The 19,430-nt window shown below is 36.6% G+C and overlaps 1 protein-coding gene across 1 annotated transcript in view; it reads right to left on the bottom strand.

Annotated features, from left to right (window-relative positions):
* Nucleotides 1–19,430, bottom strand: part of LOC150103170 (N-acetylglucosamine-1-phosphodiester alpha-N-acetylglucosaminidase-like) — a 161,246-nt gene that overhangs the window by 14,936 nt on the left and 126,880 nt on the right. The window contains exons 9-10 of the mRNA XM_090397524.1: nucleotides 15,873–15,992; nucleotides 312–381 (exon numbers count right to left, since the gene is read on the bottom strand). Coding sequence (XP_090253650.1) covers nucleotides 312–381; nucleotides 15,873–15,992 — 190 coding nt within the window. The remainder of the gene's footprint in view (nucleotides 1–311; nucleotides 382–15,872; nucleotides 15,993–19,430) is intronic.

Here is a 19,430-nt window from a genome sequence, read left to right as displayed (position 1 = left end):
GAAAAATTTACAACAATTACTTTTTTTTCAAATGTTGTTGGTATGTGAAGCTGCGATCAAGTGTGACCCCATGATAGCAAGGGTACCTTCATTGAATAAAAGTACAGCATTGTATCTATGGAACATTGGCCAGAACTTTTCAGTACCTTGTTGTAGTGAGCAAGCTTTTTGCTGTAGTGAAAGCCAGCTATATATCTCGTTAAGGATTAAACTAAGATTTCGGTTTTTATTATAAACTGTGATTAACAGAAAGACTAGTTTTCACAATCTGTTTACCTATCATATAACATTTTTATTTATGCAAAATTTACCTTTCTTGTTGTGGATCACTTTCTTTTAAGTGTTTTTCTTTGATAGTTTTTTGGATTAAACACTGTGCAGCTACAAACAAACAGAAATATGAAGTTAGCATTGCTTTTTCCATGTTTATATTAACAAAAAAATATGTTAATATAAATCAAAATACTATTTCACACTAACTTTAATGAATAAGAACAAAACTTAATAAAAAATATGACTTGAAAAGTGCTTGAAGAAAAGAAGAAAATTAAAAGATTCATAAACCAACAAATAACACTTTATTCAGAAAAATAATCACCTTTGCAACCAATGATCTTTTTCCTAATGAGATACAATTTTATACCACCACCCTCATAACAAATATTAAAAAAAAATATTGTTGGAACTGAAAAAACATTCAATTTCATATCAATGGGTCTTGGTTTCAGAACTGTCAGAGTTGTGCATATGATTTGCCAGCAATAAGAAAAGGTGATAATCACATAGTGAAATGTCTACAGATGGAAGGTGTGATAGAATTTCCAACTAAGGTTGTAGAACTTGTGAGACTTCACATTACCCAGTGCAACTGTTTATGGTATGTTTATTGAAAGATAACTGTGTATCATTCATTCTGTATAAATAACATGTAGACATCCTGATTTACGCTCGTGCATAGACCCACACATTTCCGTGTAGGCATTCAAAACCAAAATCCTATGGAACAGGTTGGTTACTCATTATTCCAGGAGTGTCTTATGCCTGTAGAAGGGTGTATTCATGGGGCTAGTTTACTTGTTCTGAGGGATGAAAAACCTGAGTTTCCAGGTGAAAAAACCCTCTACCTCCATATGAGACTGGCTAACTCACCTTTAGTTGAAAGAGACCAGATAAAGGTTCCTCACGTTATGGATGGGAATCAAACCCTGGTCTTTCTGACCAAAGGGCTTCATCTATACTGACTGAGCTACAAAGGCTCTAACACAGACACAATTGAAAAATATTTAATACTTAATCTATCTTATTTAAATATTTCTTAACTGTGTTTAAGTGTTACTTATACAGAACTTTTTTGAGCAGCATATCATGAATCTGTTGATGCACTGCAACGATGAGCAATTACTCAGCATATGCTGAGGAAATGCCCATTTGGAAAATACCAGCTGATTACAACAGACATGCAACAAATTTTTGGTGATTTTTGGGGTTCAGTCTGTGCACAGGTTTTATTTGATAATAACCACTGATTGTTTGGTGTGTTGTATGTGAGCTATTTTTGTGTCAGACATTAGTAATCAGTCTAAAAATAATTCATCATTGTGACAAGATCAGAAAACATTAACTTACTACATAAATATTGGGTGACCAAAAAAGTTTACGTGGTAAGCACTATAGCAGTGAAGGCATGATATTATGTTAAACAAAATACTGCATGGATAAATCAAAACATTTATTTTTAAACATAACCCATTTTAGCCAGAAATTAACAATCCATATTAGAAAAAGAAATTTATGCTAATTAGTAACTTCTGACATTTCGCTCATTTACTTTATTAAAACAATAGTTACATACCCTACTTTCTTAAACATATTGTTTGGTATTATGGCCAAAGCAGCTAAGGCTATGAGGCTAGTGTGTTTTGTGTAGACTGTCTTCTGGCTCAATTGCTTGGGTTCTTCTTCTAGCCTGTTTGTCAGTTTTGCAGGATAAAAAATCGGAGTTTCCAGGAGGGCAAAAACCCAGTCACTCCCATATGAGACTGACAAGCTCACAGTCAATTGAAAAGGTTTATAAAGATTCCTTGCATCCTAGACAGGAATCAAATGTAGGTCCTTCTTATCCAAGTACCATAATCACTATCAAATGAACTCTTCAAAATGTGACCTATGTGAGAACAGGAACACCATGTTTAATTAAGAAAGTTATAGTGACAAAAAAAAATGTCTATCTCTCTCTCTTGCCCCCCACCTCTCCATATATACACAGATCCCATCCTATTCCCTCTTGCCTATAATCAATGACCTGTTATAGCCAAGTAACTTTGCTTCTTTAACCTAATTAATGCTCAGATAAGGTGGTTCAATCCTATCTGCATAGTTTCATGACTATTTACTGCATGTGTTCTATCTGGTGTGTCTGCTTTGCAAGAAGAAAAAAAGTCACCACCTCAACATGAGAATGGCTTCCTCATCATCAGCTGAAAAAATCTGACAAATATTCTTTGCATCCTAGATGGGATTCAAACCCATATCTTATTTCCAACTAAAGGACATTGCTGAAATTGACTGTGCTATGGAGACTCATATATATATCCTTCATAGTTCAGTCAGGTAAGACAATGTTGGAAAGTTGGAAAGACATGGAGCTGAGCCTCATCTAAGGATGAAAAGAACCTTTATAAGGGCTTTTCAACTGAAGATGAGTTAGCCAGTCTCATCCACAGGTGGAAAGATTTTTTCCTAATGGAAACAGGTTTTTATTCTGCAAAACAGGTAACTCAATGCAGTTAACAGACAAAGCAAAGTATATAGATAGTATTAACTACTCTATCAAAGTAAATTAGGTTTCCACAAAACATTACCTGCATGATAGACCACTGAGCCTAACACATAAGAGGAAGATGAAGGTGCATACATGTGCACACACACAAAGCAAAGAGTTCAAAAAATAATGAAATAATGTTATAGCACCTGAAGTGTAAGTGGCCTTGGAAAACATGTAGTCTTATAATCGAGTCTTTTACAAGTTTTTAGTATGTAAGAGATGCAGTAATTGAATTTTTGAGGCAATAAAAATGTGAGAGCTACTGAAATTCCCCACCAATTATAAGGTTTTTTATGGTGAAACAACTGAGGATGCTAGCACTAGATATCAGTAAACATAAAGAACAATAAACAGGAATGGCAGAGTTGATATTAATGACTATTCACAAAGTGAGTGTATGTACTAATTCTTATGCAAACAATAGAACTCAAAGTGTTTCAGCATGTTGAAACAAGGCTTCAAGCTTTCTATAACAAATCACTCAATTTCTAGGCCAGTTAAATTAGGTATTGCACATACATAAATTCTGAACAAAACTAGACCTAAATTTAAGCAACTAATTAGATCATTTTCCGGTTACAATAAATTAAGACTCCAGATTTAAGTCAGCAATGTAAAAACTGTATTTTTCTTATAAGTTTTTCTATAAACCAGAACAGTATAATTATAGTTTAATATAATTTTCTATATCATTAAACTGGGCCACTAATAGGCAGGGATATACAACCTCTCCCTGTCAAGTCAACCCCACCTTCAAGTGGTGTAGCATGTTTCCAAAAAAGGGCTCTGGCATTTCCAGTGAGCATTCCTGCAGCAAAAAGATATCTTCCTAGTTGGAGGAAATGCCAACTAGACTACTAAGTGGTAGATGACTTTCATCTCCAAGTGAAACACTACCACCCTGCTTATTGGGGGCCTGAAGTGGTGAATGCTATGTTTGGCCTCCAGAGGGGGGGGGGAATTCCACCCCTCCATGAACTGTCAGTGATACCCATGACTAACATACTTAGAGACCCAGACCCCCCCCCCCTCCATTATGAGGTCACTACAGTTAGAATGGTGGTAATGCAGGCTGGTCACTAGATAGCATATGGGCCCAAATCAGTCAGTAATGAGTCAGGAGGCTTCCCAGTCAACTGGTACATATTCCTGCTGTCACATACTCTGCCAGGTCATGCCTAGTGAGGGAGTGTGAGTAGTCATATATGGGAGGAATTGTTGAGACCATGGAGACTACTTGCTGTCTGTATGGGTGTCATGTTCACGAGTCTATCCCCACTCTTTCCTTTCATCTAATAACAAACCATAAATGAAAAATGAAACAAAGACAGCAACACTATGAACATAATAAATCACCCTCAACAACCAGTTAATCCAAACAATTCAAACCAAACACAATATTCCAAACTTACCAGGAACCCTAAAAAAATCATTACTACTTATAGACCATCTAAGCCAGACACCCTCCCTTCTTTTAACAGAAATTCAAATTACACTACATCAACAACGGTTCACCTTCATTGCCCAAATTATACACTTCATGATTCATTTTGCCACAAAGATGGCACCTGTGCCTTTGTACACTCTAACACTGCTTGCCAGAGAATGCCAAATTTATTATAATCTCCTGCTTTCAGTCTCCTATGGCTGAAGGTTTCCTTGTCCTACTTAGTAACATTCATCTGCTGCATTTACTGGTCTCCAAACTCTGAAAACCACAAAGACCTCTTCGCTTTCCTCTCCAAGAAACTTGACCATCTACAATCCAGCTAACCAAACAGCAAAGTCATCATCCTATGCGATTTTAATGTCCACAACTCCAAATGGCCCCCTTCTCCAACACAAGCAGACATGATGTGGAAGTTTTGGCTATAAGCAACAATCTAACGCAAATCGTGCAGCTACCTACCTGAATTCCAGATAATCCCCTCCATCCACCAAATATCCTTTATCTTTTTTTTTAACTAGTTCTTCCAGATACACTGTAGAAGTTACCTCTCCACTTGGCAACTCAGATCTCACAGAACACCCCTCCTCTGACCACACCCAATCTTGTGTCTTCTGGCACTACAAAGGTACAAAGTGGAATGATCTCTGAACTACTACTCTTCTTTTCCCTGGCATGACTATTGCTTCTGATCCAGACTCCTGCACTGGGTGAGTCACAGAAATCATCCTCAGTGACATGAAGGCATTCATTCCTCATTCCATCCACTTTCCAAGCCCTGATTCAAGATGTATAAAAGCAGTCAAAGAGAAAAACTCAGCTTACTGCAGATGGCTTGCATCAAGAACCCAAGCTTCATACTCAGCCTATGCAGAAGCATGCAATAAATGTAAATCAACTATCAGCAAATCCAAATCCAACTTCATAAAAGTCACTAGCAGACAACTTATCTCTTGTCGAAATGGTAGCCATGCCTTCTGGTTTCTTGCAAAACCCATTGGATGAAACTTCTGCTCACATGTGCTCTCACCTCTCTCCCATTCAAATGGCACCACTGTTACAGCACCCAAAGAAAAAGCAGACAACCTAGCATCACTTTTCTCATCTAACTCATGCATAGATGACAAAGTCAAATCACCTCCTTCCATACCAGCAACTGAGCACCATATGTCTCCTGTAGCCTTTTGGCAGAAAGACATAAGAAGAATATTAAACAACCTGAAACTACAAAGCCTGGTCATGATGGCATCTCTCCTACTGAATTCAAACATTGTGCTCCAGAGGTAATACCTGTCCTCTCTGCAATCTTCTATTCTCAGCTGGCACCTGTCCCATCTCATGGAAACTAACATATATCCATGAGATGGGATAGGTCCATTTCAAAAAAGCCTACTGTTCAACTACTGACCAATTGCAATCACCTAAATCCTCTACAAAATAATGAAGAAAGTTATCAATAGTCCACTTTACTACCTAGGAGCTCACCAGTTAATCAGTGACCACCAATATGGATTCTGCCAATCCAGATCCACAGCTGATATCTTAGCCTATATCACCCACTGCTGGACATATGCGATGAAAAGGTTTGGTGAAATGTGTGCTGTTTTTCCTTGACATTTCCAAGGCTTTTGATTGTGTTTAGCAGCAAAGCCTGCTTTGCAAACTGCCTCCCTTCGGTCTACCTGCCACTGTAACTGTTGGCCTGGTTTCTCGTTGGTTGCTCACTGCATGTCATAGTGGATGCCACCCTCTCTTCGAGCTTTCCCACCAATGCAGAGTACTATCTCAGGGCTCTATTCTCTCACCTGCCCTCTTTCTCTTATACATAAATTACCATCCTTCAGTGTGGTAATGATAACTTAGTCACCTTCAATGGGACTAAAATGTAGTCCTGAATTTTCTCTTGCAAAAAAAGGATCTCAGCTCACCTTCCCTCATCCTGAGTAACACACGACAAACAGACAGGATGAAATCTCTTTCTTTGGACTGACATTTACCTCCAACTTCTTTTGGCACAAACACATCATCATATCAATAGCTTCCTCAGGTTCGATAAAATTAGGCATTCTTTTCTGCTTAAGAAACTACTTTACACACACTCAGCTGCTAAACTTATAAATCCCGAATCTGCCATCATTAGAATAATGTACACATATTTGGGTGGAGCACCTAAAACCTCCTTAAAAATTGATGCTGTCCAGAGGAGACAATTTGGCTCATAGCTGGCCCTTCCCTCACAGACTCACTTCGACCTCTAGCTCACAGATGCAATGTTTCAGCTGCATGTCTCTTCTACAGGTACTTCCATGGTCACTGCTCCATTGAATTGGCAAACATCATTCCTCCACTTACTTTTAGGTCTGTTAAAACAAGAGTAGCTGCTGTCCAACATCCCTTTACAGTACAACTGCAAACTCACTGAACCTGTCACTCCTCTTCCTCATTTATTCCATCTACCTCTGTCATCTGGAACAGAATTCCTCATGAGGTGTTTCCCAACAATTTCAACCCACAGCTCTTTCAGAAGAATGTCAATAGGTTTCTTCTTTCTCAACCCTCATCTACACCTTACACACACTTATGTGCTATAGGTTCTTGTACCTCTTGTGCGTGGAATAAAAAATAAAAGAAAATACATACATACCTTTATATAAAAGAGAAACAGAGATTGAAAATGAACTTAATTTACTAAAAAAGGAATTTTGTCAACAATGGTTTCTCTCTTATGAAGATTGATAAATTTATCTCTCACCGTCGTTCACCTACTATTGAAGATTCTTCTTCCCCAAGAGAATTTATATCTTTGCCATACATCAGCTCTCTCTCCCAAAAACTGGCAAACATTCTTAAGAAATTCAACATTAGAACTTGTTTCACTACGTTTCCAAAACTTCGCTCCATACTAAGTAGACCTAAAGTAAAACATCTCCCTCTTCAGTATCCAGGAGTCTACAAGATCATGTGTGAATGTGGCAAACCATATTATGGTCAGATGGCTAAATCTATCCTTTTACGTATTGAGGAAGAGACATATCCCACAATAGGACCAGAGCTAGCACTCTTTCAAGCCACGTTCTCTTCTCTATTAACTCGGATGAAGCGGATGAAGGCCACCAACACCTCGTAGACTGGCTGCAAACTTTTAATATACATGTGTTATGATGAGCTCAAAAGAAAGATAATCAAATCTAAAGAAATATCCCTCTATTCATCCCATATAAACAACATCCTTAGCTACAATCTTTCTGATGTACACATTGCCACAATCCAGTACTGGTGCTCTCGTGATAACTCACGCACGTAGTCAACTTCAATTGGAACTCCAGCACACATTCCTGTTTAAACTGTACTACAGTCTTTTATATTAGATCTGTTGATACAATTTTATAATGTCTCTGTTATTTTTTATATAATTCTTTGTCTTTGATACCTGAAGAAGTTGATTTTTTTAACGAAACTAGTGGTATCTCAGCATTAAACTTTATTCTTTTTTTATTCTCGGTATTATAGTCATTCAAACTAACTTATTTTTCATAACATTATCTACTGAGTAAATATGAACGCCGATATACCTTTATATATATGTGTGTGTGTGTGTGTGTGTGTGTGTGTGTATATATATATATATATATATATATACAGGGTGTTCGGGATAAATTTGACATATTTATAATTAATTATATTTTTCCGTAAGTTACATGTATTAACACACACTTCTCTTCATTTAAAAGTTTGGACCCTTCTTCATTCATATACAAGATGTCAGAAAGGATGGATAGCTGGAACCCACCTGAATCATGGAAGAGAATAACTTGTATCATGATGATTCGTGCCCGCCATCAAAATAAGGATATTACGACTGCTGCCCAATGCTCCCTGAATACAGTAAAAACAATCAGGCATGAACTAGAGACTTGCAATGGTGACTACGAGGATGTAGCAAGAAGAAAGATCCCTAGCAGACGATCTGATTGCGTTCGTACAGCAGAATTCCTCGCAAATCTGCAGGAACAGGTGTTGAAGAACCCTGGCATTGGAATTCGGGCTTTGTTCGTGGAGTTGCTAACTGTAGTCAAGCCCTGGATAACAAGGGTAGCCAATGGTAGGCCGTATGTATGGCAACAGGATTCGGCCCCTTGCCACACCTCTGGGAAAAGTCAAAAATGGTTGTCTGAAAATTTCTACGACTTCACCAGTCCAAATGTTTGGCCTCCAAACTCCCCAGACCTTAACCCCATGGATTATTTTGTATGGGGCGCAGTTGAAAAAGACACCAATCGCACTTCCAGTAATACAAAAGCCCAGTTAATGGATAAAATTAAAACAGTTTTTGCGGCCCTTCCCAGGGAGACTGTAGCATCAGCTTGTTCGAGGTTCCGAAGCAGAATTGAAGCTGTGATCGATGCTAATGGTGGTTATTTTGAGTAAATCTTGTTGATAGTATTGTAATTAACTCTGCCTGTAATGTTTTTTTGTTAATTCATTAAATTTAATAGATACAAAGAAGATTTTCTTTTTCCTTACGAAACTGTCAAATTTATCCCGAACACCCTGTATATATATATAATATTGCTGCTATTCTTATATTTTAAGGAAGGTATGACAGTACTAGGTTCAGAACATATTAGTTTCTGTTTCATTGGGCAATATTCAGTTTAAATAAGTTCTCCTGAAAAAAAAAAGATACTGTAGAGCAGGGTTTCCCAAACTGTGTTCTGAGGAAAGCGAATAAGTGTTCCACGAAAAATTATCAAAATTAATATGAGCCTGAAATGGTTTTAAATGCTGACAAGTTCAACCATGTTTGAGGATCAGGTGCTGCTCATTTTGTGGGTGGGTTGTGCTATTAAGGCCGGCATGCACTGGCCTTGACTCAGCCGCAATCAGTTGTCGACACCTACGCGCACGAGTGAAGTATGGAGGTACTATTCTAGGAAGTATTCGGTCACAAGCAAGGTCTATGCAATGCACTGCTGCCTGGCACACCTGTAGTGTACGCTGTCATATTTTTGCGATGCGATACAGCCTGCTTCAGCGATAGTGTGTGCTTAGCTTTGCATTGAATACGAGACCGATAATACTCGACTCTAACCAAGGTGTTCCATTAAAATTTCAGGATTTGTGAAGTGTTCCGTCATAGGAAAAATTTGGGAAATGCTGCCATAGAGAAACTGACAGAAGGTTACAGTCATTTTAAGTTATTTTATCTACACTATTTGTTTTAACTGTTTGCATAATTCAAGTTTGGCACACAGCACTATTATGTAAACTTTCATCTTATGATCTGTCTTCTGACTTCTGCAGCTAGGTTATCAGCTTTCTATGGTAACAAGTGTTCTGATCTTTCACCTATTCTTTTCCTTCTAGATATCAAGCCTTCTTAGGAAATCCAATCTGCAGTTCTTCACATGATAGTACAATGCATTCTTCTATCTCATTTGACAAATTAAATCATTCTTCAATGCAGTGCTGATAACTTAACATCAGTGATAACAAGCTCAATCTTGTCTTATCTCACTAAAAAATAACTCTTAATTCCAGTCTTCTTTTTAACAATATCCATATCTCAAGAGAAGAAGAGTTTTCTCTTCTTGGGAGAACTCTAACTTTTTCTTGGTTTAAACACATCAAAAGGTACTGCCTCATCAGCATATGAGATATTAGGTTTTCTTGTTCACATCAGATGTTATGTTACTACTGCACTACAACTATTAAACACTACACAAATCCATCGACCAAGTGAATACTATTCCCTCATTAGGATGATGTTACTAAGAGCTTGTGCCTTTACAGCATACAATCATGAGCATGATCCCTGGTGTCTTGATGAGCCATTAAGGTTTTTCATTAGGGCAAGTTAGTCCAGTTTCATGTGAAAGTTGCAGGGATATTTTTTCCCTTTATGGAAACTTGGGTTTTAATCCTATGAAACAGGCAAACTAGCCAGAAAACAGTCAACTCCCACTACTACAGTTGAATGCTGATATAGAAAACTCAATTTCTAGCATCAATGTCATGCTGAAATGAACTTTATTACAGCAAAATGGTCCCATGAGTTCACTATAGTGAGAGCCAGCATTGGCTTCATAACCTTAGCTGTTGTTATTATTATTATTAAAAACTTCAATGGAGTCAAAAGACTCATTGTAGGAGGTTCCACTGTTGCACACACACACACAGTTTATTGTACTGTGCCTTAAATATGTTCACTATCTCCATGCTCATCACACTCTTGGGCAATGAATTTGCCATAATTCCAATTAAACCACATCAAACCAACAAATTCATAAAAAATACTTCAGTCTGTATAGACATTAATGAATCACCTGTCTTTAATTCCCTTTACTCTCTAAGAAATGAAAAAAGAAAAAAAAAAGATGATATATAATTAAATATATAAATGCAGGCCTGGTTGGCCGAGTGGTTAGCGTGTCCACTCTCCAGCCAAAAGGTTGCGGGTTCGAATCCTGCATAGGCATGGATGTTTGTGATTGTCTTCCACCTTCATACATTCATTCACCCAAGTATAGATACACTCTTCCAATATGGACTGGGTCACCATGAGAGTAGTAGACCCAAACATCCCTCAATGGGAGAGACCTTCACCCTGCAGTGGATAGAAAAATAGGCTGTTCATCATTATCATATATATATATATATATATATATATATATATATATATATATAATTTGTTTTCCTATAAAAATTTCAAAATTTTCATGACAAATAATTCATCTTCCAAACTATGAAAGATGCACAAAATTTTTTTTTGGTGTTCAGTGTTTTTTATACAGACTTCAAACTTTAAAAACCACACTCTTTTAGGAGGATTGGCAATGGAATCCTATGGATTGAAGCATCAAATAGCACAAACGTTGAAATTTTCTGTCTGGCTTCATGTAAAATGTGAAGTATGCAATTAGTTCCATATTTTATAAAAATGATTTTAATGCTTCCAAATTCTGCATGCTTTCTGCACTGATTTCCATAAATTAAGGAACAAAGAGAAAAACTGAGATAACTCGGGGAAGGGGGTATATGAAAATCAGGTATACTATAGTATGGTTATAGTATACTTATAATATACAAATGAGTGCACAGTTAGCAGTATATGCAAATGACCATGCCATATACGGGCATTTGGGAGTGGGTTTCCATTTTGTGTCTAGAGTAAGAACACGATTCATGTGTTAAGCCTTAAGTGCTGGGAAAAACTCATGATAAAAGTTGAATAGAGTGAAGCAGTACTATGAAATGATTAAAAACAGAATTTAATGCCTCCAATATCCATTATCTCAGTGACACAGATCTCCATAATAGGCCAATTTGCAAGAACAAGGAACTCTATATACACTTGTAACTGAGAGAGGAGGGAGTTTGTCTTTAGTGAAGCAGATAAGTGTAGCTAGTTTTAAGTGTCAGTGAGTCAAAGCTTCTATTTTTGTTTTATTATATGCTGTGTTGTCCATCATGGCACTGATGCGTAAAATGATGGGAAGTGTCAATGTATACATTTTTTTTGTTGCAACATGTGGTAAATGTATTCACTTTGTAGAACCATTAATAGTGCAATGATTGTATTTCTTTAAGATTCTGGATATTTTTTCTGATGTGCCTCTTATTATTTTTCTCTTTATTCCTTAATTTATGGAAACTGGTACAGTTGCATTTTCATCTAAATGAAATCCTATTGATATGCAGAAATATTAATAGGACAACTTTATGCTTTCATTTAAGGAAAGCACAAAGTTGCTTTATGTATATTTTTAGTTGCATTTTTCCTAAATGCCTAGTTGTCTAATTGTAATGGTTGTGTGCTTAATTGTATGATTTCAAAGCTTTTATTATATGATGTGTTGTACATCATGGTATTGATGTGTAAAACAAGGGTGGGAAATGTGCACAATTTTTTTGTTGCAGCATTTTTGGGAAGGAGAACAAGTTTGTTGTAAGTGTTTTGAGAGCAAATGCCAGAAGTGTGAGGTGAGCAAGAAGAATGACATTGTCGAAGCGAAAGATAAAATGCATGAAAATGCGATTGTGAGGTTGATGTTGTAAGTGGTGTGAGTGACTGCAAGAATGAAATGGTGGAAAATGAAGAGAATGAACAGATGGTAATGAAAACATGGCATACTTAAGTTAAAGTTCTCCAAAGAACAAAACATGAAATTGAGTGAGATTGAGAAAAGCCACTAGGCTTTTCTCCAACCATTCAATGAAAGCATGAAAGAGCAAAAAAATCAGGAAAGGATTTGAGTTATATATGCCGATTCATTGATAAGAGGAGTACTTAAGAAGAGTGTGATGAAATCATGTTTTCCTGGTGCCAAGATTAAAGATGCTAGTGATGATGTAATGATACAGAGAGTAAAGCTGAAAGATGTTTCTTTTTCCTGGTACAAATGATTTAACAGTGCATTCAAAAATAAGAAGAGTGATCAAGTAAAAGTGGTGAGTTTGTTGCCATGGTATAATAGAGGTGAACTGAGACAGAGAGCTTTAACCTACCTACTGGCCGCGGTGGATGAAATAGTGAGACCAAATTGCACTTCTTATCGATGTTATTCAATGGGTGTCACAGAATTGTATCCAGATTTAGCTGGACGTCATGGCTGGTTGGGGGATTAATCGTGAATGAGTCAGTGCAGATTGCGCAGGAGGAATGGTGTGGAGTGAGTTTGGTGGAAGGAAGGATTTATATAAGGGATTCATTAAATAATTACTTGACTTGCAGGATGAATGCAGGTTGAGTAATTATTATAGGGGATTTCAACTATGGGGACATAGAGAGATGGCTAAGAGTGCTGGATCTGGTAATAGTAACAGAGAACTTGACAGTAATCAATGTAGCTATGTTGCCTCCACTTCAGGGAAATTGATAATGTAGTCTTGACCTGGGAGATTGTCAGACATAGAATTTTCTGTAAATAACAAATATACATGGTATTACAAAACAGGTGATTATGACAAGCTGAGGGGTTGGCTTTCAGCAGTGTTTTGGCATAAGAATTTGGAGAGGAGAGTTGTTGGTGGTGCATGGAAGATGGCCAAGGGAGTGTTTGAAAAAAGCAGTATCAGACTGTATACCCAGAATCAGAAGGATAAATCAGGTAGGAGTCGATGGATGAATAGCATCATTAAGCAGGAGTTACAGACAAAGGAAAAGTTATGTAGGGAACATTAAGAAAGAGATTATAAGAATGCTCATGAGCAGTACAATGTACAGGCAAGAAATCAAGAAAGGTCATAACTAATTATGAGAGGAAGCTGGCTGATGAGGCCCAAAGAGTTATTTCACTAAGTGGTAAGTAAAAGGAAGATTAATTATGGAAGGATGACTTTAAAAAATACTAATGGTGGGGGAGGTAAAAGAAGCAAACCAAACTGTTGAATTATGAGTGATCATTTTGCAAGGGTGTACCATCTAGGTGGTGATGCTGCAATGTCAGACATGACTGACTAATGGGAGACTAGCAGCTGAAGAAATGGAGGTGCTCAGAATATTGTAGAACTTCAAACCTCAACCATTGAATTAGATGGCATACTGGCCCCTATGCAAGAGAATTATCAGCTCTTCTGACCAAACTGTTTAGGCCTAGTACTGAAAGGCACCAATGGAATGGAAAGTGGGCAAAACAGGCTACATAAAGGAGGCTCCAAGTAGCAAATTATACATTAATTAGTATCTCAGGAGTGTTGGTTAAGGGATTGGAGAAATTGGTAAAACAACAGGAATAGATACTTTAGATAGGAATAAGATACTTTATAAAGGACAACATGATTTTGTGAAGAGTATGTCTTGACTTGGTAATCTGCTTACTTTTTATAATAAAGTAACAATGGAGTTGGATAAGGAAAATGGCCACTCAGTGATATTGCTAGATTTTACAAAACCATTTGACAAGATTTCACATAGAATTGTGTTGTATAAATTGGAGCAAATGGTAATGGATATGAATCTGATGAGATCTAGATTAGAGGGTATCTGATGGACAGATATCAAAGAGTGGAGGAATGGAGTCTAGGAGAAGTGAAGTAACTAGTGGCATACTGAAAGGATCAATACTGTTGTTTAATTTGTGCATTAATGAAATAGGATATGATTTGAAGGAGAAATATTTGCTGATGATGCAAAACTGTGAAGCGCAATAGTAAATGGCTGCCAGTTTAACATGGCCAAGTGTAAGGTGATACACTTTGAGAAGAAGAGATCACACACTGTGTACTATATTGATGGAATTGAACGGCAAGAAACTAATGAGGCCAGCAAATTGGGGTGATTGTTCACAGGGAATTGAAGTTTAGAGGGCATGCAAAGATACCCAAAACAGCACATTACATTATGTGCTTTTTGAAGAACACACTAACAAGCAAGGATAGAACATTATTGCTTCTCTTTATAAAGCTTCAATAAGGCCGCATCTGAACTACTGCATGCAAATCTGGTCACCTGATTCTGTGAGATGAAGTGGTGAAGATCCAGAGGTGAGTGACTATGAGAGATCTACGAAATGCTCCTAATGAGAATTAATGTCTGTGGGCTTCAACAACTGGCTGACAGGTAAAAATGAGAAGACAATGAAAGGGACATATAAATTATTGAAGGTATAAATTAAAGATAGCAAGAAATTATATTCTTAGTTTCATCCTTTATCCAAGTGTAAGCAAACAAAGTTTGCACATAGAGTCACTTGTATATTGAGGCTAATGACTTACCAATTGCCTTACTATCCCATAATGCAAGGCACGTATCCTTATGGATATATATAACGGGAAAGGGTTTTACAGGATTGATAATGAAGACTTTTTTTTTTTTTTCACATGGCAAGAATGAGAGATCACTCAAGGAAATTGTGTAAGTGTGGTTAGCAAAGGTGTTAGGACTAGATTTTTTGCTTGGAGGATGGTGAATGGGCTGCCAGAAGAAGTATGATAGCTGTGTAAATAATGGCTCTCCTAATATGTCTTCTTACTTCATGAAGATACACATATAATAATAATAATATTCCCTTGTAAAAAATACAGAAACTAGTTTCATGCTTTCTAACTGCATTTTTCTGTAAATGATTATCCATATTGCCTTGTAACAAATGTGGAACTAATTGAACACTTCACATTTTACATGTAGCCAAAAATAGATTTTCAACCTCCAGGCAGCACAATACCACTCAAGTGGAGGAAAATGACTATTCCATAGTATTCTATGGCCAATCAACACTTAAAAGAATACAGTTTTCAAAGTTCAATATCTTTACATTGTTAACTGTAAAAGAATGCAAAACAAAATTATTTATTGTTAGTCACCTTCCAATTAACACCCAGTGGCAACTAACATATCGTCATTATTTGAATAATACATACGTTTGACTATTTGATAAAAAATGATGCAATTACATTGAAAAGCATTATGAGGCAAGAATGCTCTGACAAGCATTTTGGAATATTTTCCTTCTAAAAAAGAAGCTTAAATACAATGAGTCGAATGTTAGCATCAATGAAGAGAATATAAAATATTTCTATGACATTGACATTAAAGTCATCATACAGGAGAGGTTAATGTTGGATTTGTAAATATGTCAAGTCACATCATAGTATACTTACTTTCGAATAATGGCATTTTATTAACATTTTGACAAATACCAGAAACTGGATCACATGTACACTCATGTTCACAAGAACATCTTTCTGTGCAGTCTTGACCATAGGATCCAAGAGGGCATTCTGCAAATAAATCAGGATAAATATACAATCTTGCCCAAATATGATTAACACTTCCAGTACAATAGAATAATATACTTTGACAAAACACACTGCAGTAGTAAAAAACATTTCTTTTATATTAAATTCTAAGCGCAGTGAAAGAGATAAGTATCCCAAATATCTTACAGAATCATTTGTTAAACAGACTTATCTTCATAGGTACTAAAACCTTAAGATATCAGTCGCAAAGTAATGATAAACCGAGTCAAGAATTCCCCCCCCCCCCTTCTATTTTGTCTGATGTGTCTTCTTAATTTAGAATGGATATAAAGAGTCAAGTAATTTTGTTGGTGTCACAGATTAGACATATCCAATATTTTTTTTTTTTTTAGAAAGAGTAATGCTGAAATTTTCAAAGACTGCTAGACATAGGAAATGTTTTGTGGTTTCTCAAAATGAGTCTTGTTGATATCACAGAGGATGACAAAAAAATATCAAAATGCACTTGATAAAAAGTGGTAATATGAACACGAATAAAAAAAAAAATTCTGAAACATACAGGAAAATCTAAGGAGATGATGAAATAACAGTGATCATCGTTTTATTCTTGATTTTTCAATTCTAACTTCTAATTTTCAGTGAGTGAGCACATGAGCATTTTAGGGATAGGCAAGATTAACTGTATTTTAATAGGATGTGCTCTATAATTACTGGTAGTTCAATTTCTATTAAGCTAAGAAAAAAAAACAATGATGGTACAACATGACAAAATTTCATGCTGGCTGGGGCGTCGCCCAGTTAAACAAGTCCCCCGTTGTTCTAGCCAGGGAACGAGGGTGAACATCGAAAAGTCAGCTACTGAAACAAATCTGAAAAGCACACTCCAACTCAACATCACCAGAGTTAAAGATCGGTACTATCAACATAATAAGCCCAAATGGCAAAGAAATGGAACTAGCTGAGGAATTAGATAAGTACCAGATCAACATAATAGGGGTGACTGAAACAAAAAAGACAAAAACTGGTGAGATCTTTCTGGGCAATAAATACAAAATGCTATATTCAGGCAATGACAATCAAGGAAAAGAAGGAGTAGTCATAGTCTTGAACACAAAATACGAGGCTAATCTTCTTGAATGGCAGGCAGTGTCAAGTAGAGTGATTTGGGCAAATATCAGAATGGGGAACTGGACAATGAGACTTATTTGTGCTTATGGTCCCACAGAAGGCTCTACTAAGGTAGAAGTGGAGGAATTTTTTGAGGCTTTAGAAAAAGCAACTGACACAATGAAAAAGGAAAAGTTGGTCCTTGTTGGGGATCTAAATAGCAGAGTAGAAAATGATTGCGAGACATACAAAAATATTTTGGGAAAATTTGGAGAAAAGAGCAAAGCTAATAATAATGGCAAATATTTGTTGGATTTCTGCTCAGGACATGGACTGGTTATTACTAACACCATGTTCCAACATAAAAATGTGCACAAATTCACATGGAGAGAAGAGGCAAGGAATAAGAAAAGTCTCATTGACTATGTTATTGTTGATAGCGATGTTTTCTTGCTAGTGCAGGACACCAGAGTCTACAGAGGATTTGAAATTGGAAGTGATCACTATTTAGTCTTGAGCAGCATAAAATTGAATTTCATATTGAAAAGAATAACATGTAAGAAAGTTTTAAAGTGAACAAAAGTTGAGCAGCTCTCAGATGTGAACTGTGGACTAAAATACACAAAGATTATTGAAGAAAAAATGAAAGAGTTTGAGAACAGGAATCAAAAATTGGAGATTCAGTGGCAAAACTTGAAGAAAGACCTGACTGATTCAGCTAGAGAGGCATGTGGTGAAGTTGTCTGCAAGGATAGAAAAATTAGAACTCCATGGTGGACACAGGAAGTCAAAGAGGCAGTGAAGGAAAAGAAGAAAGCCTATCAAAAGTTCCTGGCAAATAAGTCAGCTTGTTCTCTTAGAGAATACAGAGACAAAATGCAAGAATGCTAAACACTGTGTAAAATAAAACTAGCTAAACAAAAGTCACGGGAGGACTTTGGCAAGAATATACAAAATAAATATCAAGAAGGTGGCAAAATATTCTGGAGGTTGTTGAAGAACTTAGGAATGGAGTTAAGAGTACTGTAAAAGGAGATAGAGATGATAAAGGTGACATGAAAATGGGAGAAAAAGATATCCTTGAAGTATGGAGTAATTACTTTGAAAAACTGCTAAATGAAACAAGCAGTGATGACAGCAAAGTGGTAAAAAACACTGACCAGGCACACAGTCAGGAATACATATCCATACTTGAAGTAGAAAAAGCCATCAGAGGCTTGAAATGTGGAAAGGCCGCAGGAGTAAATGATATTAGACCAGAAATGATGAAGTATGGTGGTATAAGTCTTGCAGTGCTGCATTGCGTAGTGCAGAAAGCCTGGACAGAGGGACGAATTCACGATGATTGGAGTAGAGCTCTCATAGTACCCATATATAAAAAGGGAAATAAAACTGAATGTGAGAATTACAGAGGTATTTCCCTACTGAGTGTTCCTAGTAAGATTTACACAAGTATACTTGAGAAATGATTGAGAAGATTGTGGAAGAAAAGCTTGGTGAAGAACAAGCTGGATTCAGGCCTAATAGAGGCTGTCAGGATCAGATCTTCACTTTACGTCAAATAGCGGAGAAATCATGGGAATATAACAAAGATCTGTATTTAAGTTTTGTTGATCTGGAAAAGGCATATGACAAGGTGCCAAGAGAGAAGTTCAAAATGCTACAGTTATATGGTGTCAATAGGGCATTATATCAAGCAGTACTTAGTCTTTATTTGAGTTGTACGTCAGCAGTTAGAATTGAAGGAAGTACAGGAAGATGGTTTAATGTTAAATCTGGTATGAGACAAGGATGTACATTATCTATATGGATCACATTATGAAGGAAATTGGTTTTAAGCATGTTATCAAAATTGGAGATGTTAATGTCAGCTCTTTGCTTTATGCGGACGATGTTATACTTATCAATAAATCCGCCACAAGTCTGTAAGATTCTCTGACTAAATTGAATAACTGTTGTAATTGATATGGTATGAAGGTCAGCAATAAAAAGACAAAGGCTATGAAAATAGGCAGAATCATTGAAAATGTCAACTGCGTTGTGAACAGAGAACCTGTGGAACAAGTAAATCATTTCAGCTACTTAGGCACGATTTTTAGTGAAGATGGTAAATTAAATATATGGAAATAGAGAACAGAATCATCAAAGTTGGTATGGTAGGAAGTCAATTGAATAAATTCGTATGGAATAAGAGAGAAATTAGTCGGAACACTAAATTAGCTGTATACAAGACAGTGTTCAAACCAGTTTTAACTTATGGATCTGATAGCTGGGTCAGAAGTAAAACACTTGACCAAAGACTAGAGACCACAAATATGAGATTCCTGAGAAAGATTATAGGTATGAACAGAT

The sequence above is a fragment of the Typopeltis vanoorti genome, chromosome 9 (assembly GCF_054136105.1).
Source record: "Typopeltis vanoorti isolate ZY-2024b chromosome 9, IOZ_Tvanoo_1.0, whole genome shotgun sequence".
In the NCBI taxonomy this organism is placed as follows: Eukaryota; Metazoa; Arthropoda; class Arachnida; order Uropygi; family Thelyphonidae; genus Typopeltis; species Typopeltis vanoorti.
The sequence above is the reverse complement of the archived record's forward strand: the minus strand, read 5'-3'. Positions and strand labels throughout refer to the sequence as shown.